Genomic DNA, 25,959 nt, shown 5'->3' on the forward strand with positions numbered 1-25,959 from the left:
GAAACTCAGTGTTACTATTAAAAAAAAGGAAATATTTATATACTTCTCTCACTAAATAGAATATATGTATGTCCCCTTCAACTAACCATTCAATTAAAATCAAGTGAGCCACTTAACATTTGATCTAAATCCAATGTCTCAGAGTTTTTTATGTTTAGTTTATTTTTCTATATGTTGTATAGATATGAAGTGGTTAGGAGGGCTTAAGCTTGTCAGTAGAGTAGGGTCTTTGAAGTTTAGTGATTGTTCGTGTTTCAGAAGTGTAGGTCGGTCTTTCTTTGAAGTAGAGATTTTTTTTGTATTTTTCCTCTTTTTTAGTGTTTTTGGATTGTACTATTTGTATGAATGAAACTTGGTGTTAACATTATAAAAAATACTATTACAAGATATACTATTTTCAAGATTGGAGCATTATTTTTTTTTAAGCCTATGTATTTCAAGGTCGAGATGATTGGATTTGAAGGGTTTTTTATATTAAAAAAAAGCTTATTTTAGTAAATTTATGAGGTGCATCTTAGTTTGATTTTTTAAGGCCTCAACCTTATATAAATTAATCTAAAATGTTTTTGATATTTTTCAAGAGAAATTATTTGGATAAATAAAATTGAGAAATGATCTTATAAGATATTCCCCCATTCATGAGTATAGAACCTTAAAAGATCACCATTAAATTTGGTATAAATAAAAGCTAAATCCCACACCCATATAATAAACTTTTTAAAAATTCATGTCAACTTTAGTGGGGATTATTTGCGTCCTTTACATAAATGGGGTAAGGTCTTAATGGATCATTACTTGGTAAAAATTGTAGAAAAAATACTCTCTTTTACCCGTGAGAGTTAATGCAGAATATAATCCCGCCGGAGCATGCTACAAGCACTCATAAAGAAGTGACAAATGTTCATCGTCTAAGTGAAGCTAAAAGTTTGTCGTGAGCCTTACTATAATCTCGCCTTTTGCTCGAAGAGCCAGAGACCCTCCTCTCTCCATCTCTCTCTCTTAAAACTCTGATAACTCTCTCTTTCTCTCTCTTAAAACTCGGATAAGCCCTGGGCTCATGGCCTCATCTCTGAGAACTCATTCTCTCTGTTTTTGTCATTCTCTGTCTTTATCCTCTCAAAAACACCCGGCCTTTATCTCGTGCAAAGCCCACGGTACCCATTCACTGGTTCCTTCTCTCTCTACAATCTTATTCCGGAGACATAATAGGAAGTACCCATTTGCTTTTTCTTTCTCTACAATCACTGCCTTCAATGAATGTGGGAGAGATTATCGTTTTCCGACGCTTGTAGCATTTTCTTCATCAGGGGAAGTTACAGAGACTGAGGAGCTTGAAGGGGCTCAGACCCTGGTACCATTCTCAATCTTCACTGTGAAACATATGCTATTACTCTCTCTCTCTCTCTCTCTCTCTATATATATATATATATATATCTGATGCATCCCTGAATTACATCACCATATATATATATATATATTTACTTGAATGCCCAGTTTATACTGTTGTGGAGTTTGTTCTCTCTCTCTCTATCTATCTTTCTCTTCCCGAGGTTGACCCTGCTGGTTTATATAACCCAAATGTCCCCTTTTAAGCTCTATGATCATTAATTGAAGGGAATGATTTTTGTTGGTGGAAGCTGTAAAAGCTCAATGAAATGTCGAATTTAGCTGTTGCAATTTTCTGTTTTATGTCTTATTCTGTTTTCTCATGAATAAGACTTGGAGTTGGGAACGTGGGAGTTCAGTTTTGGGAGATGGTCGTGAGCAAAAATGTGATTTTTTTTTTGAGAAAGTGTTAAATTTTTATAATTGAATTTATAAATTACAGTAAATTTAATGAAGGCATCCCACAAGATGGGTGCTCAGTGTATAAGAGATAACGGGTTGAGAGAATAAACAAAAGATGGAAAGCATACACTAAAAGGGCAACGTTAAGGGGAAGTGAAGATGGGTGAGACTCTGTGAAAGAGCGGTGAAAGGTGGTGCTGGGAGGAACTTGGAATCGAGTGAGGGAGGTAAAGCCTGGACAGTCCTGTAGGTGAGCTGAATGTCCTTGGCAGTAGTAGTCTTTAAAGAAGAGTCTGTCCCTACCTGCGAAGGGTTAGTGAATCTAGACGAAGAAGGGGAGGAAGAGAGGAAGGGGGAGAAGGAAGGGGGAAGGGGCAGGGTGAAAGGTGGGGCTGAAGGGAAGGCTAGACGAGCTTGAATGGAGACGAGGGAAAAGGGGGAGAAGGGGTGGTAAAGAAAAGGTTGGGAAAAGCATAGAAGAAGAGAGTTGAAAAATGAGGGGAGTGGGGGGAGAGAGAGGCAGGATGAAAGATAAGGATGAGGGGAGCAGAGAAGCAAACTATAATGAAAGTGAGAAGGGGAGCAGGGAGATAGAGGTGGCAGTAAGAGAGGTATGGAGATAATGGAGAGCATTTTTAGTGGGAGAAAGCGTAATGATGCAAGTAAAAAGGGGGAAAAATAGGGCAAAGGTAATAATTTGCTTTCTTCTATCTATCCTTTTTTCTTCATTTTTCTTTTTTTTTTTTTGAGAAGGGGGGGAGAGGGGGAGGAGGGTGTCGAGGGAGACGAAGAAAGGTGAGGGGGGAGAGAAAGAGAAAGGGGTTAGGGGGTGCTAGGGTGCATCTGAGGTGCATTAGCTCCTTCCTTGGCCAACCCATAGTTGTTGAGGCAGGAGCGAATTCGGGAGTGGGATCAATTCGAGGAACGCCGAACCGCCATAGGGTGGAAGTTCCCGGGGATTAGGATTGTCATCCATACATCGAACAAATTAAGGAGCTAGATCCTAACATTCCTAAGCGTGAGATCCCATGTCACTGGGATCGAGCTTTTGACTCGGGGGGGGGGGGGTCTAAGCTCCACTATACATAAAAGGAGATCAATTAATAGTATATGATAAAATTAAGATCACGCCAATACCTGCTTGATTCATTATCATAAACCTTTGCTTATTACCAATACTATAGTTATAGTATTCCAATTTACTACAACAATACAATTTAACAATATCATACATTAGCTTACAATGACATCAAAATGTAGTTTTTTTAATATCATAATCATAATATAACACGATCTGATATGCACCACAATTTAAAATATTATAAAGAAATGAATCGATAATATCAAGGAGAGGAGCAGTAGTTCAATCAATTGTATAGCTCCTCTCCTTGGAGGGTTTCTACAAGCATGTGGACCGAGATCCCATTGTATAAGGAGCGAGATCCCTATTTCTCTAAACCAGCTCCATCTAAGATCGCTTAAAGGAATCGCGGGATCAAGTTCCTAAGGTGGGACCATGGCCTTACCCCCAATGTTCCCGCAACTATGGACCAACCTATCTGCTTCAGCATTGGCTTCTCTTGGGATGTACTTGAATTTTATCTGAGGGATGAAGCTGCACAAGAAATCAATATGCTAAAAATTGAGTGAAGACGATAGGGTGGTTGGTGTCGGTGAGATGCCCAAGTAATGGAGTTGCTGGAGTCAAACTCAATAATAAGTCCCTTGTAAGTGAGGCCACCTTGCGATACTCTTTTGAGGCCTTCCAAAATAGCTAGCGCCTTAGCTGTGGTTGAGTCAGCAATCCCAATGTGTTAAGAGAAAGTGAGTAGGATTCCATTGGAGCTAGCCAATGTGCCTCTTATGCCTGAAGGACCATGGTTTCCAAGGAAAGACCCATCCGTGTTTAGCTTGAGGAAGCCCAGCGGGGGGAGGACCACTGGGGTGAGCTTTTGTTGGGAGGGGATGAGAGGTTCAAGAGTATTTCCCAATTAGTACGGTAGTGGGAGATGGGTAAAGTAGCAAAGAGGGGGAGAAGCTTAGCCCAGAGGGAAATAAGAGCTGTGATAGAGTAAAAAATGGAGCTTGGCTTCTAGAAATTCCTCTGAAAGTTTTGGAAATGCTTTCTAACTGAATACTCCAAAGGAGAGCGACAACTAACATGTGCCAAAGTTTCCTGGCCTGTTTTGCAAAAGGTGGGGAGAGGAGAGAGGTGAAGAGGTTTTGAAGAGAAGGTGGAGTTACCCATTGGAGGCCGAAAAGCTTAAGGAGGGAGGACCATATGCCGTGAGTAACCTCACAATGAATAAAGAGATGGGTGATGGTTTCCTCGTCTTGGAGGCATAAAGAACAACTGTTTGACAAATGGATACCTCTACGCTAAAGTTGGTCTGGGGTTAGGGTTTTCCCTTGCAAGAGAACCCCTACAAAGGCTTGGATTTTGTGAGGCACATGCAGGGACCGTGACTTGTTGAGTAGAGGTGCTGGTGATAGATTAAGAAGAAGAATGAGTAGAAGGAGGATACCGAGAAGGTGCCAGAACGGTTGGGGCTCCAAATAATAGAATCTTGCCGATGGAGAGTACTGAAAATAGGGACCAACATCAAAAGGAGGGAGTTCAAGGAGAGGGATTCTTGGTGAGAGAGATTTCTTCTAAAAATGGGAGTCCACTCTAGGTTAGACCCTCTAAACTCAGCATAGTCGGCGACTACTTAGTACTGGTTTCTAGCAAGGAGAAATAAGGAGGGGCAAACCTGATTGAGGGGTTGGTCTCCTAGCCAAGTGTCGAGGCAGAACTTGATTTTCTGGCCATTCCCTAGCCTAAATATAGTATTATAAGGAAGGCTTGTTTACTTGAGGTAATGCATTTCCACTTACCTGAGCTTTGGTGGGTTGGGGATTTCGGCAGCCAACCATCTTCCTCAAGGCCATATTTAGCAAGAATCACTTATTTCGAAAGGAGAGGGTGGGGGGGGGGAGTGAAATTCCACCAGCATTTACCTAGCAAAGCTAGGTTCATGAGACGAAGGTTTAAACTAATGTGGCCAGCGATGTTCAGTACGAGACCTCACAGAAATGTATTGGGCATCCTTAATTCGTATAGAAAAAGATTTTGTGAATTTAGAGCTAAAAAAAACAAGGAACTCCATATCCAATGGGTTTGTCCATCACCAATTAAATGACTTCTTCTCGACCTCACTAAAGGTACTCAAGACTCATTTCGAAACAAATCCAGAAGTTTCGGATTTGATTCCAGTGGAAAGGAGAGGGTAGGAGGAAGCGAAATTCCACCACCATTTTCTTAGCAAAGCTAGGTTCATGAGGCAGAGTTTTTTAAAACCAAGACCTCCGTGAGATTTGGGGGACAAACCTTGTCCCAAGCGACAAGGTGGAATTTATGACTCTCTGTGGTTCCAGACCACAGAAAGTTGCACATCATTTTCTGTAGACGATTAAGGACAGAGATTGGGATTTGGAAGAGGGACATGTAATAAATGGGAGTGCTGGCTAGGGTGGATTTAATGAGGGTGATTCTACCCCCAAAGGAAAGGAAGCGTTCCAACGAGCAAATTTCCAGTTGAATTTCTTGATTAATTTGTCCCAGAGGTGTTTCATGGGTTTGCCTATGCCAAGAGGGAGGACAAGATAGGAAGATGGGAGCGATTCAGTGGAGCATCCTAGATGTTGAACAAGGGAGTTTAATTCATCATTGTCAACAAGGATCCCTAACATTTTTGTTTTGGCCATATTAACTTTCATACGAGTAAGTATTTTGAAGGTTTTAAGGAAAAGCTAGAGGTTATCAAGGTGACGAGGGTTGGCTTGACTTAAAATGACGGTGTCATCTCTGTAAAGCAGATGGGAGAGGGTGGGATCTTCTTGGGACGTCCTGAATCCTGAAAGCAAATCTCTATCGTAAAGTCTAGTGATAGGTCTGGAGAAAAGTTCTCCAATGAGGGTGAAAAGGAAGGGCGAGAGGGGGTCTCCCTGCCTTAAACCTCTGACAGAGGAGAAGACACCTACCATTAAGGAGAATGGAAAAGGAGGGATTGGATACACGTGCCTTTATCCAGCTCCTCTATTTATGACCAAATGTCATACAAGATTGAATATGATTAGATATTCCAGTTGACTCGGTCGTAAGCCTTGTCCCAATCCAATTTTATAATAAGACCTTTCTGACCAGAAGTAGACCTAGAGTGGATTGCTTCTTGAGCTGTAAGGGCCTCTCATCTAAGATCTGCTTATTGGCGACAGAAGCTGATGTGTTGGGGGATTCTACTGAACTAAGCGTAGCTTGGAGCCGAGTGGACAAAACCTTGTCGAGGATCTTATAAGAAGAGTTGAGGAGACTGATGGGTCTGAAATCTCACTTTGAGAGCTCATTCTATTTTAGGGATTCAGGCCAGGCAGGCACAATTCAAAGCAGAGTTAAGACGATCTCTAAGGAAAAACTCTTCAAAGAAGGCCAAGAGATCCGGAGATGTGTTCTAGGGTGCACAAAGACAAATTTACCATGACTATCACCTAAGGATTTGAAGACCTTCTGCGGTCAAAGGTGAAGCGGAACTCCTGATAAAATCCAGAATTTTGGTTTTTTTATAGCATTTAAATGCTCGTCCCATTGCTTCAGGGAGAGCTTTCCTCGCTGAAAACTAAGATTAGAAGATTCGAGCTTGTTAGGGGGCAGGTTTAGGAGGATATTAGTTATTTTCTGTTATGAATGGGCCTACAGGGAACTTAAACACTTGTTGGAGCCAAGTCGTTATCCCCTTAACATCATTGTGGTGAGGGAAAAAGGAGCCTATGAATGAGTTTCTCAGTGAAGAGAGGCGTTCTTTGATTTTCCGGAGAGCTGTTCAACCATACATGGGGGGCAGAATTAGCGAGGGAGACTTGGGTATTAAGATTCAGATTAAGGGGAGGGTGGTTAGGGTTCAGGTGGGAGGGAAGCTTTGAGGAGGCTTGGGGCTGGTTAAAAGATGCTGCCGGGGGGGGATTGTGGGGGTGGAGGAAGGTGTATGGGGGGGGTCAGAGGTTGAGGGATGGTAGAGGGGAGATTTGTCTAGGGCTGCGATGAAATGCTAGTAAAGACTGTAGAGAGGCGGTGGTTGGACTATGGCTTCCTTGCCTTTGTAAGCTGATTTAGGTTTCTTCTGGTCTCTCCTTCTTTATCGCCGAGCTTTACACCGGATGCTCCATGCAGCAACAACATTTTGAGTTATTCCGAGAATGAGTTTCTCAGGGAAGAGAGGTGTTGGATTTCTTAGAGAGTTGCAGGCAAAGCTAGCTCCTGCCTCCCAACACTAGGAAGATAGAGAACAAATAGAGAATATTGAGAGAAACGGAGAGTAACTACATAAACTTAATAAAAAAAAACTTTATACTGTACTATCCTTTCTTTAGCAATACAAAAGTTAATATTATAAAAAAAAAACTACATAAACTTAATCAATGTATTTTCCACGAATCAATAGAAGTAACAAATCTTGAAACCAAAAAAATAAGGGGAAAAATAAAACTTTATCTAATGAAATATAGAAATAAAAAACAAAGCCCTACGAAGATTTAAGTAAAAAGGGGAAAAAACGAAATGGGGAAAAAATGGAGTTTCTAGGGTTTCTGAACTCGTAGCTGTGATCTCTCCTTCTGATCGGGCTTCTGATCACTAAGCCTGCAACAGTAAAGGGGCCGTAGCCATGAGGGGGGAGAAGAGAGACTCTAACGAGGGGTAGTTCTTAGGCGATTCGTGTCTCAAGGGTGGCCATGGCCGTTGGTGCTGATGGTGTTGTCCCTTCTCCTGCAATTCGCAGTTCGATAAAAGAAACTAGTGTTTAGATCTCCTGCTTTGAGCTATTTGACACGAGATCTCTGTTACCAAAACAGTTATTCTTTTTTAAGATTGGCAAAGTAATCCATACGTGCAGAAGATCTAGAGGTTGACTCTTGCTCGGTCAACAGTCTGGTTTCCTCTAGGATGTCCAAATAATGGATAACTTGGAGAAGGGAATTTTTGATTAGGGTGTAGTTACCAGGGCGAGTCGAGCTCCAGTGTTTCAGTGCAACTTTAAGAAGTTGAAGTTTTGTTTGAAACTTGTACCCTGCCCTCCTTGTGGCAAGTGTGGAAAAAGAGTTCCACCATACAGGGATCAACTTCAGGAGGGAGGCCTCTTGCAGCCATGCCAGTTCGAATCTGGATTGTTTCGGGCCTCTATGCACTACGGCTGTGTCTATGCACTACGGCTGTGTCTAAGATAATAGGGTAGTGGTCAGAGGTGGTTTTGGTTAGGGTGGAATCATGAGATCTAGGAAAAGCTTGCTCCCAATCGACAGTGAAAAGAAATTTGTCTAGCTTTGAGCAGATGGGTTGTTGTGCATGGTTGAACCATGTGAATCTATTCCCTTGGATAGGGATGTCTATGAGCTCATTGCGAGATATGAAGTCTGAGAAGGCCTGCATACCTCTTGGATTGGAAATGGGAGTGTTTCTTTCTTGAGCCCAACGAATAATATTGAAATCTCCCCCCCAGGCACCAACAGGGGTGGGGAAGGGAGGCAATTTGATCAAGTTCTGAGCAGAATTGGCCCCTGAGAGCGTCGTTGTTTGGACCGTACACTCCTGTGAATTTCCAGTTGAAACCGTCTGAGGATCTAAAGAGGATGATGGTAACAGAGAAATGACCGAGGTGGCTGGAAACAAGGGTGTGGTCGGAGGGGTCCCAGATGATCCATATGTCCCCTGCTGCACCAACCGTAGGGATGGAGACCCCTTGGCAGGGTCTACGACCCCAAACCTGCCTGATTTGCTGGAGGGTAGGATCCGACATTTTTGTTTCCGAAAGGGCTAAAATGGTAGGTAAGGACTTTGCAGTCTATGACTGCTGATTTTTTCCGAGGCTGACCCAAGCCTCTAATGTTCCAAGGCAGGAGCTTCATGGACATAGGTTATGGGGTGGGAACTCTCTTGGAGGAGGTCAATCTGAGTGACCTTCTCGGGTGCTCAGTGGGACAGGTCCACTGAAGAGAGTGATTACGGTCTGAATGAGTGAAGGAAGAAAAAAGGCTAACAATCTCACTATGACCATTAGGTCTCACCTTCATGCGGCTGTGAGCGTCGGCCTGGATAAAGCGGTGCGCTGGTCCCTCAGGTCCTTCGTATTCGAAACCCATAATCTTATAGATGTTCTTCATCTTATTCAGGTCCCTCTTGTTGTCATCATCATTTTGACCGCCTACAGTTGGTCCTTGAGAGGTGGACTTCACTTTGCTCTGATCATCGAGTCAACCGTAAGCTCGTCAGGGCTGGAAACTGCTAGAGACGAGTTAGTAGGTTTGACTACAGTGAGGTAGTCGGTGCCAGTAGGGTTTAGAGCAGAGGAGGGTGGAAAAGGGATGCCTACAGAAACAACCATGGAAACCACAGGTGAGGAGAAGGACGAGGAGGCGGTATCCAGGGGGGCAGGGGAGAGACAAGGCTAAGTGTGGCAGGAGGCAGCGCATGGTTCCTCAGAGAGAAACAGTGGGAGCGGGGGGGGAGGAAAAGAAAGGTAGGGGGGTACAAACAGAAAAAGAGGGGTTGTGCACCAGCGACAAGGAGGGGGAGAGGAGAGAGGAAGAGGCGAGGGGGGAGTTGAGGGTGGAAGAGCACCTCTGGGGGGAATACAGCGACGTTGCGCAGCAGGAAGGTAAGGCAGATACTAATGCAGGAAAACTTTCGAGGGATCTGTTGTCCAAAAAAGAGCAGGGGAAGGGGGACAGGCGAGAAACATGTTTGCTTGCTGGGCATTGTTCAAGCGGGGCAGGAAATGGAGATAAGGAGAGACAGAGGCGGCGACATCTTCAGGTGGAGGCAGAGAACGTTTATTGGAGAGATTGTGGCCACTCTAAAAGGGTAAAGGGCACTATTCATGACAACATGGGGTATGGGAAGGGGCGGTAAAGAGGGGGAGAAAGGGGAGGGGTGAAGAAGATGAAGGAGGAAAAGGCAAGGGAAAAGGGGGTGAGACCAAGAGGGCTGTGGGGGAAAGAGGGGTAGGGGGTGAGAGAACAGAGGAGGGGAGGGGAGTAGAAAGAGTATCAAAGCAGGAAAGAGAAGAGAGCAGGAAGGAGGGGGGGCAGGGGTGGGGGCAAGGTGAGGGCTGGACAGATGCGAGGTTAACGTCACAGGGAGAAAGGGGAAGAGGGCGGAGGGGTGGGGCATGGGGAATGGGGAGGGGAGGGGAGGGGAGGGTAGGGGAGGGGAGGGTAAGGGATGGGGTGAAACATCAATAAGGGGGCATGTGTCACAGGGAGAGGGGATAGGGGGGAGGCTCGAGGTCGGCACAAAGCGCGAAGAGCCGTCAAGCGCCGGGGGAGGGGAGGGCTGGAGCCCGTCGAACAAGGTCGGCGGCGGCAGAGGAGGCTGACGCGCCGACATGCTCATAGACGCGTGGCAAGTGGGTGGCGGGGATAGCAACGAGAGGGATGGCTCGTTTAAAGCAATGTGGTCCAAGTGGCCTATTGAGGGCGACTGGGGCAGAGGAGGAAGAGGAGGTGTCCCATCAGCTGCCACTTGGTCAGAACTAGGGGGCAATAGGGGGTAGGTGACCGTTGGACAAGTCAAGGAAGGTCCAGTGGATGGAGTGGAAAAAAAAAGTTGGACAGGTCGACAAAAAGGAGCAAGCAGGTCAAGGTTCGGATTAGAGAAGGAGGGGTTTACAGGTAGGGAGGGTGGGCTGTGGGGGGAGTGGAGGAGGGGCTGGGTCGATCCACTAAACGTGAAGAGAGAGGAGGGGGGGAGGTGTTTACGAAAGCAGCTTTCTCGGGTCGGTGAGTAAAAGAGGGGTTGTGCATCTATCAACAAGTCACCGGGAACCTGGCCGTTAGTCTCAGCCCGAGGAAGACCATTTAGTAGAGAACATCAGTGTGGTGAGTTGGAGACCTCTGACGACCCGATTTAGTACGGCTCTGGTTAGGGGGAGGCACCGAGAGTCTGCGTTTGTGGCTCTTTTTCCTGGTTACCACCAACTAGGAGGAAAAGTTTTCCAGCGATGGAGCGGGAGCTGCGTGACGGAAATAACAGGCGGAGGGCGGGGAAGCATGTGACCGTTAGCTTCAATCCAGATAGATTTTGGGATTTGGGAGGGGTCGAGAACCTCAAAAAGGAGGCGGATGGAGCCCAACAGAAGGGATTCCATGGAAATCCAGTGGATAGAGATGAGGGATCCGCAAGCAGTCGCGAGATTGCGGAAGGTATTAGGGGACCAAAAGTGAAGGGGGATTCGAGACAGGGTGAGCCATATGCGCTGATTCTTGTAAGCCCCTTCCGTGGGGGACCATTTCCGGAGGGAACACGAAGCTCCTTTGAAGAAGAGGCCGGACGAGTCAATGAGGGCACCCTGGGCACTTTCAGATGAGGGGAAGGAGAACAAAAATTCCCCTCCTTCCACTGCCATTTGGCCCAATCTTCAATCCCTCACACCTGGGCTAAAAACTACCTATGAGAGAGGTTGAGAGTCTTGATTTAAGGGCTGCAGAATCCACAGGGGCAGCAGTGATGCAAAAAGGAAGGATAGGGGAAGATCCCAAAGGGTTCAAGGGCGAGAGGTCAGACGGGTGAGTGTAGGGCTAGCCCAAAAGAGGAGAGGGGGAAGGGGGGGGCTATCTTGGCTGGAAAGGATGAAGCAGTGATATTAGCGAAGGAAGGCTTGAGGCCAAGGGGCCGAGGAGTCTTCGAAGAAAGAAGGGATGGGGGATAGGAGGAAAGATTCGCTTGGAGGTGGGTTTTGGGGTATAGGTTGTAGATTTCAAGCCAGTTCGAGAGGGGGCCACGGGAGCGAGAGCCTGCGGACGAGAAGTCGCAGGTCTAGCTTTCATGGCGGAAGACTTGGGGGGAGCGCGGAGCCAGTTCGAGAGGGGGCCATAGGAGCGAGGAGCCTGTAGACGAGAAGTCGCAGGTCTAGCTTTCATGGCGGAAGACTTGGGGGAGCGAGGAGCCAATTCGAGAGGGGGCCACCTTGAACACTGAGTTTTATATCGATTCTTGTATGTAGGTCCTATTATGGAACTTGAACTTTGCACAACGTGACGACACCAAATGAAACGGATGCCAATTTGATGCGGAAGCTCATCAAAATATGTATTTAGAGTTGTTTTCTGAGAGGCATCAATATTGGTTCATATTTTCAGTGAATATAGCTGCCAAATTTTCTTGCCCCACAATGTGGGCTTTACCAAGGTTCTGCAAGTGTTCCTTATCTCATGCCTAAATAAGAAGTTTACTGTCCAAGGACTAATATCTAGTCAGCCAATGGATTTTATTACATATTTAGAATGTAAATTGGGGGTTTTAAATGTTACAAACATTACATGGTTATCAAACAAAAACATTATCTGCATGAGATGTAGCTTTCATGTTTATTAGTTCACCATGAGTTGAGATTGTTGTGTTCTGAAATCAGAGGAGTCATATTCTAGGAGAACGTGCTCTGCACCTTTTCTGTTGCACCTTTCAAAATGATATCTTTTTTTTAGTGAAATTGACACCCTTTCAAAATGATATCTTGAGCTAAATTTGAAGTGGTTTCGATCCAATATAGAAGCATGTCATTGAAATGGAAATACTTGGCACATTGCTATGTGGTTGCTATTATGTCAATTCCGTTATTCGTATGTGGTGTGGGTATAATTTAATTATTCTATTTGGCTTGTTTATATAAATTTGATTACTGATGTATCTAAGAACCTTACTTCAAGCTCCATGTGTTTTTCATTATCAGAAGCCCCCAATTGATTATGTGTCTTGCTTGAAATCTCCTCATATTGCTGTCATGTTTAACTATGTATCCCAAGAAATTTATAGGTGGGGTTTGAAAATTCATAATAATATTGATATTATTAGTAGTATTATCATTATCATTATTATTATCAGCACCACCACCACCACCACCACCATCATCATCATCACTTATCTCCCAACCTCTTATGTTCGAACCAGTTTGTTCCAACAATCGAGCATGCTATTTGAGTGATCATTGAAAATCTGCAAGCTTGGTAACAAATATCGCCAGTGTCATGATTCAACTGGGATTTTTTCGCACTAACATGTACAGCCAATAAAATTGCTGGTACAGTCCCAATAATTGTCACAGTAGAAAACCATGATAATTATATTGGGAATGCAATTTAAGGGAGGAAAAAGTTTATATAGAGCTTAGGCTCTAAACAATCAAATTTGAGCCTACCTCAAAAATTTCAGTAGAAGAGGTTGTTTTGATGCGCAAATATCCTCAAATTGATCATCTTGATATCAAGATGCCTAGACATGAGAAAAAAATGGATTTCAAGTTTTGGAAATAGTGCATTTTGTAACGCATTTTTGGACCGTCAATTTTTAAGGTTTTCAATTTTTCATAGATCTGCTCTATCTACACTATTTTTGAAGCTTTAATTTTTATAATTAAGATGAAAATATATTTTAAGGCTATCACAACGATTTCCAATATTGAAACCACTTTTTCGACGCTATTTGAAGGTGGGCTTTACTTTGATTGTTTAGAGCCTTGGCTCTATACAAACCACACCTTTTAAGGAATGATTTTGACTTTTGAAATCAAATAAATTAGCAATAATTTTTTTTACAAGTATAGATAACTTACATTACATGTATTAGTTGGGAATTGGGACAAGGTTCGGATGTTGATGATGATGACGATAGATAACTTACATTAACTGTAATATGTCCTTCCAATTTTGATAAGTGTTGGTAACTTACTTAAAATGATATACATATCAGAAGAAACCTCTCAGACGAGGAAACTAGCCTCTTCTTGTCACTCTCGGTAGTTTTACATTCGACCTTCATCTCTTCTGAAGGGAGGGATTCTATGATTTGGATGCTAACCCCCTCCGGTACATTCACGGTGGTCTCGTTTTACAAAAGACTCATCCAACCCCCACTTACCCCCTAAATCCTACCTCTGTCCTTTCCAAGGTCTGGTCCACAATTGCCCCCCCCCAAAGTTCAGACTTTCAACTGGATTGCTTGTTCTCAATGGGCACTGACAGTGGACCAGCTTCAGAAGAGAGGGATTCCAATCCCCAATAGATGCGCCATGTATTTCAAGGAGGAGGAATCGAATTCACACCTCTTCATCCACTGCGAGGTAGCCCACAACCTTTGGAGTTAACTGTTGCAGCTGTTTTGTCTCCAATGGGTTACTCCACCGACAGTCAAGGCCCTAATTACCATGGAACAGGCGTCACTTTGGCCGAAGGCCAGAAGAACCTTATGGAAGGCAGCCATTGCTGCATCCATATGGGTGATATGGGTAGAAAGGAATACCAGAATATTTCAAGGACACAAGCTCCAGGTACCGGCCCTACTCCACAAGGTTACTACTCTAGTAACATTCTGGCCATCCAACCGCAATGTGTTCTTAGGCCTTTCAGCGAATACTTTTCTCAGCCAATGGGAAAACATACTCTACCACTCCACGAAAGGTGCAAAGACGAAGCAATTGGCTGCCACCTCCAGAGGGCACAATCAAGCTCAACTTCGATGGCTGTTCCCTGGGGAATCCCGGCCCCTGCAGGAGCTGGTGGTGTCTTTAGAGACCACCATCACAACATCCTCTTTACCTACTTTGAACATCTAGACCATAGATATTCTTAATATGTTGAAGCTATTATCCTGCTAATATGACTCAAAAGCTTCAATGATTCCTGGGGCTCAAACCCGTTAGTGGAAGGAGACGCACATAACATTTTAGCCTAGGAACTGGGACGACACCACCCCCATGGTACCTAGCTTCGATCTTTGATGAAATTGCCTATATCTGCAGGGATACGCACGTCTCATGGAAGCATATATGGAGGACATGCAACGAGTTTGCCGATCTTCTAGCGAAAGACGGGGTTAGGAGCCAAGAAGAAGATAGCGCATGGTCCTTCTCCTTTTTTGATCAGGACCACATAAGACACACTACGTAGAACATCTCATTGTATTCGAGCAACTTTATAATCCCCTTATTCTTTTTGTGAACTTATTGTAAATCCTTTGTAATTGGGCAGGTTTATAGGCCCACATTTTGTATAGGGTCTACTGACCATTTTTGTACCGAGAGACTCCTCTAGAGGGCTTTCTCGGACTATCACAATCTGTACCCCAACTTCTCTAATGCAATTCAAATGTTAACATTTCAAAAAAAAAAAAAACTGATAAATTAAAATTGATATTGATTTAAAATATTAAAATGCGGTAGAGTTGCTCTGATTTTTCAATGTAACCTTTAAAAAGAAGGCTTTCGGATTCTGTTCTCTCCTCCCCCCTCCCCCCTCCCCCCCCCCCCTTTTTTTTTCCCTAGAAGGGCTCATTGTACTCTGAGCTATCCAAGTGCGGATAGCCACTCTCCCCCTTTTCTCTCTCTTTTTCGTTATCATTGTATTCTATACTTGTTTACTCATATACATAACATTTAACATTCTCAAAAAAAAATGCGGTAGAGTTGCCATAGAAAGAAGCCTTCTGATAATGTCGGGATAAAACTCCCCACCTATGCAAGTAGTGGTATTTTTGTAAGCAGTCAGTCATATTTGTTGGTTTTTAAAAGTTTTTGTTCACAAAGACTCAGTTCTGAATGGGGATACTTTGGATTTGCAGAAGTAATTTAGTTAGCAGATGCATTATGACCAAGATTTTGAAGAGAAGAAACAATATTAATTATGTGTAGAAATAAGCAGTATGGCAGTAGAGATGTGTGTATACATAAAAACTCATTTAGGGTGGATTTCTATGGGATGGTTGTGAGCAATCAGTGACATGCAAGCCTTAGTGTTTGGAAACTTTGCAGTCAATAGTTTTGAGAAATGTGGCATGAGTTGCTTAGTTTTGTATCAGGGTGTGCATGCTTCATTTTAAAATCTTTATCATGTCTATAGCATTCCAATAACTTATAGAAGTACCTTTACTGTAATGAAAACTGGTGGTTGATTGGATTCCTAAAAATCCTTTAGGAAGCAACATTAATACATCTAAATTTCAAGTAGTTACAATGTGAACCAGGCATTTGTTGATCAGCATGTGAAGAATACCACCTATGATTCTTATGGGAGTCTGATTTGACGAGCATAATACTTTCACCTTCATATATAAAATCAAATGTTATGGATGAGTGAGGTTTCAAAGACAATAGGTCTATATTAGGGGCAGCATAGAGGCTATACCCTTTTGTCTTAGTTATGGATGACATAATGACTTAACTAGACACCTACAAGATGAGGAACCGTGGTGCATGTTATTCTTGAATGACATAGTTTTGATCGATGAAACTCGAAACAACGTCAACACAACGTTAGAACTTTGGAGAGGTGCTCTAGAATCTAAAGGTTTTAAAATTAGCCGAACGAAGACAGAGTATATGTAATGCAAGTTTAGTAATAATAGGAGTAGAGACGAGGAAGTATTTAACATTGACGACCAAGAAATATAAAAAAGGAATGCACTTTCGATATATTGGGTCGAGAGATTGAGGAAGATGCCACACATAGAATTAGAGTTGGGTACACGAAGTAGAGATGTGCAACCGACCACATACCAATGAAGTTGAAAGGCAAGTACAATAGAACAACTGTGAGACTACCTTTATTTTATGGGGCAGAATATTGGGCTGTCAAGAAACAACATATCCATAGAATCAGTGTAGCTAAGATGAGGAGGTTGAAATGGATGAGTATAAAGACTAGAAGTGATAGAATTCGAAATGAGTACATTCGGAAGAATTTAGATGTGGCATCGATAGGTGATAAGCTGAGAGAAAATGGGCTGGCCATGTGTGGCTTAGACCCAGTACACTTGTGAGAAGGTGCGAGTTAGTTCAAGTGGGGCTCAGAAAGGGCAAAGGTAGGCCCAAAAGGACATGGTTGAAAGTAATGAGAAAAGATGTTGGGACTTATGGCCTTAGCGAGGGTATAGCTCTTAAGAGAGCAGGATGGAGGACCAGGTTTCATGTAGCCGACCACAATTAGTTGGGAAAAGGCCTTGATGATGATGAAATAAATCAAAGGTTAATCATGCTTGATGCTTCTAATTATGTTGAGAAAAGCTGGGCATGTTAAACCCCATATGGAGTGGCACTCTAGGACCAAGTCTTGTTAGGGCTTGTCCTTGACATGATGCATAATGCTTGTCACTGGACATGATTGTCTCATACTGCTGTTTTAATGAATAACGTGGAATGACATTTACTATCATCCAGGGAAATTCTTGAATATGTCAATCAAACTGTTCACATTATTTTGCATGAAGAGAATTATTGTATTTCTGCTTCCCAAATCCCCTCCTTTCTCAATTAATATTTGATAATAATTAGCCAATATGCAAAATTATTTTTGATCTTTTACCGTTGTGTTTCATGGTTTTGTTTTTTTTGTCAGCAATGTGACTCTGGTTCTTGAAACCTTTGAATGATTGCAAGCACTCAGGGTTACATCTTCTTCGACCATGCCTGCTACTTCTTTTTTTCTCTCTCTTTAGATTCAGTTTGTTGTAGTTTCCAATGTTGTTTTGTTAATAATTCTTTTACTTGGCTTTTTTATTAGCTAGCTATTCATTGTAGTTTTTGGCCAATTATAAATATTGATCTATTGCTTCTTTCCCTCTTTCGGTTACTTCAGCTATGGATTTATATGCTTATTTTGATTTCAATTTCTTAGACATTTTTTTCTAATTATTGAAACTGCATTTGATCCATGTAATAATAGGTAATAACAGTAGTTAAAAAGACGATGCATATTACGAAAAGAGAGAAGGATCTCAGAATTATGGTGGCTTGAAAATCAAATACTCAATTTAGCTAGGGTCCCATTTAGATGGACCATTTATTAACAAAATGTCCAAATTGGTCCCTTTAGGAGCATAGAAAGAAACAGCTTGGTACACTGCTATTTACGGGTGTGGGCCCTTTCTATCCCCCTCTTGTTACGAAAATACCATGAAATGCCCAATTGTTTTGATTGGAGTTCTCAGATCATCCAAGTGGGGCCTACAGGTTGACTTCCCTTTCAAGAGTTATATGAATAATAGGGATTGCTTTAAGGCATTGATCACTTCTTATAGGTTGATATGGAAACATTATTGGCTTGTTGGTGAACCTAGTGTTTCATGACAGTACCAAGCATGTAGAGATTAACTTAAATTTATTCATTATTTGGTTGTGCTCATAGTATGGTGATCAACTGAAGATTTATTTGTTAGTTGATGGCTGGACTTGACATCTTTATCAAAGAAACTGTCTTCTTTTATATATTTTTTTTTCTTTTGAAATGTGGTGTCTTCTTATTATTTTTACTTGATATTTGATAAAGAAGCAGGATATAAACTTCCTGCCTAACTTAACTTCAGGATAGTATTTGGGTTGTATTATTTTTGTTTAGTCATCTTCAGTATGTGTGGTGGTAACTTACATGCATGAAAATTGGGGGTCTCTATGAAATTTTCCAAAATATTATGTAGGCGTGTTTTTCTTTCTGTAAGTAACTGTGTGGCGGGCGCTGAGCCACTAATGAAGAACTCATCTCATCAAATTACCATTTTTGCCTTTTCTCTCTCTAGCTGTGGATACTAACCTAGAGATATACAGCAGGAAACAACAGAAGATGAAGCCCCAGTGGAAGCTGAAACTGTTAAACCCGATTCCATTGATGGGGAGGAATTGCCTGTATCAGCTGTAAAGGCATCACTCGAGTCCTATAGAGAAGCTCTAGCAAATAATGATGAGTCCACATTGGTGGAGATAGAAAAATTTCTTCAATCCATTGAAGTTGAGAAGAATTCTCTCTCAAACAAAGTGGCAGCTTTGTCTGAAGAACTATCTTCTGAGAGAGACCGGGTTCTTAGGATCAGTGCAGACTTTGATAATTTCAGGAAGCGAACAGAGAGAGAACGTCTCTCTCTAGTTTCCAATGCCCAAGGGGAAGTGATAGAGAACCTTTTGCCTATATTGGATAACTTTGAGAGAGCCAAGGCTCAAATTAAGGTGGAGACGGAGGGAGAAGAGAAGATAAATAATAGCTATCAAAGCATATATAAACAGTTCGTTGAGATTATGGTGTCGTTGGGTGTTGTTGGCGTGGATACAGTTGGAAATCCGTTTGACCCATTGGTAAGTTCTCCTTTCCTAGTCATTTTAGTGTTTTCTGTCTCTTCTTTTTTTATAATCTGTTTCAGGGTAATACTACCTGAGCGAGTTTAAGCCCGACACTGATCTGCTCTCTAAGATGTTTGCTCCATTTTTTTCGTAATGGTATGTTATTGGGTTTGTTTCACTTGAACACCCCCAAATTATTTTTGAATCGTAGTTGCTTCTCTAAAGTTAGCTCCCCGAAATGCTAAAGCATCAATTTGGGCTTTAGTTGATGTATTTTCTTAGTTAAGTTGAATTTCTGAGTTTTTTACTTTTATATATATGTATATAGAGTAATGATCCTATGAGACCCGCCTACACCCATATGTGTAAGACTCCAATGGATCACCATTAAATTTGGCACAGATCTCTATAAAAGTTATCACATAAGTGTGAGACAACTTTTTTAGAGATCTGTACCAAATTTAATGGTGATCCTTTGAAGTCCTATACACATGGGTGTAGGAGGGTCTCATAGGATCATTACTCATGTCTATATATATATATATATGGAAAAGGCTTTTCAACACCTATAGGCGAAAATGAATAGTGATTTCGCCTATCTTCATTACCGTCCATATTTCATCGCGCGGTCACGATTGTCCGATAGTGTTTTATTTTTCATTTTTTTTCTACGGATCGGAATGACCTGAAATTTGGAGGGTATGTATATCTTACTGAGGCGCATCTAATAAAATATAAAAAAAATTATCCGCAAAAACTAAATTGACCAAATTACCCCCGAAACTTTTCAGGGGTATTTTGGTCAATTTATTTAATGTAAAATATATTTTTTTTATAATTTTCGAAGATTTCCCTATTTTTGATGAATACATGCTCCAAATTTCAGATCATTCCGATTTGTAGAAAAAAAATGAAAAATGAAACACTACTAGACAATCGTGACTGCGCGATGAATTTTGGACAGTAATGGGAGTAGGTGAAATCACTGTTCATTTTCGCCTATAGGTTTTGCATAGTGTTTTCTTTTATATATATATATATATATATATATATATATATATATTTATTATTAGAAGGGAATTGGTGTTTGTCAAGTGTTGTGTCAACATTATCTTGAATGGGGACATTGGTGACATGAACCACCTAACAAATATGATTTTATAAAAAGAAAAGTGAACATTGAATCCCATGATGATAGACCATTGCTCAATAATCAAGTCCCTTTGTATAAGTTCCCATCAGATCTCTAGCAATCAGTGTTTCAAAAGTTGTCCGTCCTACTTGGGATTCATGTGAGTCGAACCTGATTGGAGCTTACCTGCAGAAGTCCCCTGGTTTCCTTAGAATCTGTTTCTTTTTGTTAAATACAGCCCTGTGACTCAAACTTTCCTAAGTTGGATCAGAGGATGGGGATTTGACCTTGTGAATTCCAATTTTTGAAAGATTGCTAACAATTGCTCTTGACTGTTAGGAATTGAAGACCCTAGATTGGGAACTTTGAGAGAGAGAGAGAGAGAAACAAGACAAAACCACTTCATAGGAATTGCTTCCTCACCCTTTACATTGAAAAGAATAAATATATATGTTACAAAAGAATAAATGACTATGTTACCCTTGGGTGAATAACCCAGACAATTATAGAAAGGACAGGACACTACTATCTCTTAACGTTGACATACTCGAGTATAAATTTTTGTTAGTGTTGAAAGTTATTGCTGATTTTCAGGATCAGAAGTTTCAGGATATTTTCATCGTTTGTTGGGTGGTTAATTTTTGGGGAGGCCAATTTTATCCGTCTTCAATTCAAAGTGTTTTGGGTGTTTGCAAGTTAAATAATCATTCTCTCCTCTTTTTCCTTGCTTGTAAAAGCATTTTCTGGGTATCCAGTCATTTCTCAAAATGGATTAATTGTGGGTATTCTATGTAATTTCATCAGAGGGGTCCGACCCTCCTGCTGCCTCTCTCTCGCTCTCTCTCTCTAATAGATACGTGCACACAAACTCATAGACACACACTCTCTCTCACACGTGCATGTGCACACACATACACCCCACCCTCTCTCTCTCACACAGATCTCTCTCTCTCTGTCTCACACACACGGCTCTCACTCACACACCTCTCTCTCTCCCCGCCCCCTCTTTCTCTCTCACACACATGTGCGCACACACCCCTCTCACATGTGCACACATCTCTCTCACACAGACATTCTGTCTCTCTCTCTGTCTCACACACACTCATGCACCCCCTCTTTCTCACATATACAGAGACATATCTCTTTTTCTCTCACACACACCTATCTCTCATGCATGTGTATGCACACACCTCTCTCTCTCATGCATGCGCTGTCTGTGAGATTACCATAATTTCATTCTGAAAAAAATTTAATCTTTTGCTGATAAAAGCTACATGAGGCTATCATGCGTGAGGACTCAACAGAGTTCGAAGAAAGCATCATACTCCAAGAATTTCGGAAAGGGTTCAAGCTAGGAGACAGGCTTCTGAGGCCATCCATGGTCAAGGTATCAGCAGGCCCAGGCCCTGCAAAACCAACAGACGAGGTGGACTCTTCAGCTTCAAAAGAACCAGCAGAGGAGGTTGACTCTTCTGCTTCAAAAGAAGAGACTGAAGAAGAACCAGCAAGCGAATAGAGCCATAGCGAAGAACCTACATGGAGCTCTTGATTTCTCTCTCTTCACTCTCAATTTTGTAAAACCAGTGGGGGCATGTAATTCAGGGGAAATGTTGGTCTAAGTGTGGAGTTGTTAGGGCCTTGTAACTGTGACAAACTGAATTTACTCCCGCTGTTTTTTTCTCTTTTCTATTTTAAGGTTTTTCTCTTTCTTATTGTTGAGGTTTTGTATGGCTTACTAACTCTTGATTTTCCTTGTTTCTGCTTAGCCTTGTGTAATATTTGTGGGTTGCTTTTGTGGCATAGATTCATACTGTGTAGGCTTTTGAAACCAGGTCTTCTCCCTCAACATCTCACCAAGAAAAAAAAAAAAGGTAAAAAAAGAATAGGAAAGGTACAAAGAGATTGTTTACTTTTAGCATGAAACGAGTGATTGTGAGTTTGTAATTGATTAGGCTTGAAAGTTTAAAAAAGATTCCTCGAATTTCATAATACATCTCGAACTATGATTAGACTTAAAATTAAAAAAAAAAAATTAAATTTCGTAATATGACATTTAATAGTTAGTAATAGATGTGAATGATCACATGGTATATAATCTCGAAACCAAAGGGTTTGAAGTTACTTCAAAAGAGCGAGGATAATATTTAGACCGATGCTAAGCTCGAATATGTAGAAATGCGGGCCTCTTGATAGATCTATTTTTGAGATGGATTTTAAGTCTTAATTTTTAAGAGCATGTAATCTCTAACATGGAGATCAAGAATATGAATAAATAAATAAAAATTAAAAACAAAAAATAATGGTTCTTGTCATTTGGACCCTTAGTTTTTATTGTTTTCAGATGGAAGATGGTTGCTTTACACTTTTTGGATTGCATATATAAAAATGCGGTTTGACCTACATGAAACAATTTTACTAATATTTATGGGCATTTATTATTTTTACCTTTTAAAATAAATTTTTTCAGTAATCCATTTTTATTAGTGGGGATGGAATAAATAAAATATTCTTGAAAGGTTTGGTTTCTATTGACTTTAAACAATTAAAGTAAGGTGTGCTTCTAAATTTTGTGTAAATAAGTCGGACCTAGATTGAGTTGGGTTCAAGTCAATTGGACCCAGATAGGTCTGGTTGGGTTTCGACATAAAAATAAAAATAAATTGTAACATATATGTTACATTTTCAATAATATGTCATAATCATAATCATTTGGGTTGTAAAATAACTATATATTTTAAAACTTATTATATATTGGGAAAATTATAAAAAACTTTCAAGACTACACTTTAGATGAAAAATGCCCTTCCTGTACAAAAAAATCAATTTGGCCGGATTTGACGTTGACTTTCGAACCCCAGTTGATTTTCGAACCCCAGTAGTACATTGCCAGAGTCCACCATCACATTACCGAACCAAAACTGAGTACTACCTGGACTGAAGCTGAGTATTACCTAGACCGCCCTTTGCAACTGCCAGTTACTCCAAAAGTTCTACTGCCGGATTGCCTTTGCAATTGCCGAAGCCCTGTAACTCTAGAACATTTACTGTCGGACTGCACTTACACAGTTCCAGAGCCCTATGATTCCAGAGTGTTCCATTGCCGGACCACATTTACACGGGGCCATGTTACTCCAGAGCATTCCACTGCTGAACCGCACTTACACAGTGCTAGAGCGCTTGATCTACTGTCGGACCGCATTTGCACAGTGCTGGAGCCCTATTTTGGTGGGATTGAGGGGAGAGGTTTGCATAAGGTAAAAGTAAAAGAGGGTAGTTTAGGTATTTTTTATTTATTTATTGGTTAGAAAGTGTATTTTGGAGAAAAAAGTAAGAAAAAAAAATAGGTTGAAAGTAAGTCGTACAGAAAGTATAGTTTTGAGATTTTTTTTATAATTTTCCGTAAGGACATTTATATGTCCTTTATAAGCCTCGAGTTACCCAACCTAGGTTGGGTCGAGTTGACATAGATCCAACTCATGGGGTCCATTGTCCAAGTCAAGACACAAACCCGGTCAGTCAACCCTCCCATCCCTATATTGGCTTAAAATCTAGTTTCGCCCCTAATTGTCGTGGATAAAACAAATTTATAAGTATTTAAAATTTTTGAAAATAGATGGTTTAGATAATGTAGTTTAATATACACTACTTATGGGATCTGATAGCCTTTTATTTATTTTCTTACATCTTGGAGTCGCGATAATCAACTGTAGAGTCTTTTTTATGCCTAGAATAATCTTTAGGTAGAAATTTTTTAAGGTGTACTTTAAGTATTGACTGCATGGTAAGATTGATACTTTACATAAAGATTACTTGTTGACTGCATGGTAAGATTGATACTTTATATAAGGAAAAAAATTATATAGAGCCGAGGCTCTAAACAATCAAATTAGAGCCCACCTAAAAAAATTTACTAGAAGAGGTTGTTTTGACACCCAAATATCCTGAAATTGATCATCTACACATCAAGATGCATGGACATGAGAGAAAAATAGATTTCAAGTTTTGGAAATAGTGCATCTTGTAACACATTTTTGGACAGTCAATTATCAAGCTTTCATATTTCTGCTTGATCTACACTATTTTTTAAGCTTTAAATTATATCATTAAAGATGAAAAGATATTTTAAGGCTATCACAAAGATGTCCAGTATTGGAACCATATTTCTCGTAACTATTTGAAGGTGCGCTTTACTTTAATGGTTTAGAGCCTTAGCTGTATACAAAATGCACCCCTTACAAACGTTTATATAAGTATGCGACCTTATAATGTAGAACTACGGATGCCCATAAAAAATCCATCGGAAAATGTAGTTTTAATGTTGAAAAACCCATTGATTGATCATCTCGACATCGAGATCTATGACTATGAAAATAAAAAGATTTTAAGACTCAGTAATTGTGTATTTTACAACATATTATCTACACTGTCCATTTTCAAGATTTTCATATATTTATAGATCTACTTGATTTTAACCATTTTTGAAATTTAAAATTTAATAATTAAATATAAAAATAGATTTTGAGATAATCCTAAAAACATTTTACATCAAAATTATGTACCATGATAAAATTTGAAGGTGCACCTTACCTCTACACCTACGGATGTGTCCATATGCAAACTGCACCCTTATATAAATTCGTTCGTTCTTGAAATACATAATAATCGATAATAATATTAATATTTCGTTAGTATTTGAAAAACCAAGTTTATTGTTTCATGGTCAGTCATGCCCCGTTTCTCTTCTAACATTTGACTAATTTTATCTTTTATTAAAATTATAAGAAATTTATGCTCATTTGTTATTACAATTGTCCCTCATAATTTTCTATTTTACAATATACCCCTTTTTTATTCCGCACGCTTTCAAAAGGAAAGCTTTATATAGAGCCGAGTCTCTAAACAATCAAATTAGAGCCTACCTCAAAAATTTCACTAGAAGAGATTGTTTTGCTGCTCAAATATCCTCAAATTTATCATCTCGATATCAAGATACATGGACATGTGAATAAAATGGATTTCAAGTTTTGGAAATAGTGTATTTTGTAATGCATTTTTTTACCGTCAATTTTCAAGATTTTAAAGTTTTCATAGATTTATCGATCTACACTATTTTCGAAGCTTTAAACTTTATATAAATATAAAAATATATTTTAAGGTCGTCACAAAGATTTCCAGTGTTGAAACCACATTTCTCGACACTATTTGAATGTAGGCTCTAATTTGATTGTTTAGAGCCTAGGCTCCATCCAAACTACACCCTTTTCAAAATGCCCCACTTTCTAGATAATTTACCCACCTTAATTTTTTTTAACATATTTTTCTCAAAAATCAAGTTTTATAGTAAATACCCCCAATACAAAAAGTTAATTTTTTTTTGAACAAAAATACCATCATTTTTTAACATTAATAAAAGGAAACACTGGATCGCGGTTGTATATTGCCGGACCCATCCATTATGCCGAACCGGAACTGTACACTGCTGGGCCGCCTATTCCATACACAATTTTCAATTTTGCCAGAACGTAACTCACAAATGCCAGACTGCTCATTAATCCAGAAACAAATGACGGACCACCTCTTTCAAACTCCAGATCGCCATGATGAAGTGTTGCACTGCATAATAAAATATCGAACCATTCAAAATCAATGACTTAAGCACCAGACTACCTGTTCTAAATGGCGGACCGCTGAAGTACCATAGCATCATAGTCAATGTGTGAGATGAAGGAAGGGTATTTTAATATCGTGTTTGATGTAAGAGAGGGGTACTTAAATTTTTTTTAGTCGGAGATATATGCAAGGTAACGTAACGTGGCTTTGGAAAAAAAAAAGTTGCGAAATGTTAGGTTAGGGATAAATTGTTTACAAATTTCATTTTTTTCCTTATTTTTGTTTGCTATATCTTAACCTCGAAGA

General features: G+C 40.6%; 1 protein-coding gene across 2 annotated transcripts; it reads left to right on the plus strand.

Annotated features, from left to right (window-relative positions):
• Window positions 1-912: 912 nt before the first annotated feature.
• LOC18425237 (uncharacterized) lies at window positions 913-21,845 on the plus strand. 2 transcript variants are annotated; one of them, XM_011630988.3, is made up of 3 exons: window positions 913-1,351; window positions 18,405-18,926; window positions 21,314-21,845. In XM_011630988.3, the coding sequence occupies exons 1-3, from the start codon at window positions 1,058-1,060 to the stop codon at window positions 21,557-21,559; spliced, it is 1,062 nt and encodes a 353-aa protein (XP_011629290.1). In that variant the 5' UTR covers window positions 913-1,057; the 3' UTR covers window positions 21,560-21,845. The 2 variants fall into 2 exon arrangements, with proteins under 2 accessions (XP_011629290.1, XP_011629291.1); XM_011630989.3 differs by having other exon boundaries at window positions 18,408-18,926.
• Window positions 21,846-25,959: the final 4,114 nt, after the last annotated feature.

The sequence above is a fragment of the Amborella trichopoda genome, chromosome 1, assembly GCF_054954075.1.
Source record: "Amborella trichopoda isolate Santa Cruz 75 chromosome 1, AtrichopodaSantaCruz75HAP2 v2.0, whole genome shotgun sequence".
Classification (NCBI taxonomy): Eukaryota; Viridiplantae; Streptophyta; class Magnoliopsida; order Amborellales; family Amborellaceae; genus Amborella; species Amborella trichopoda.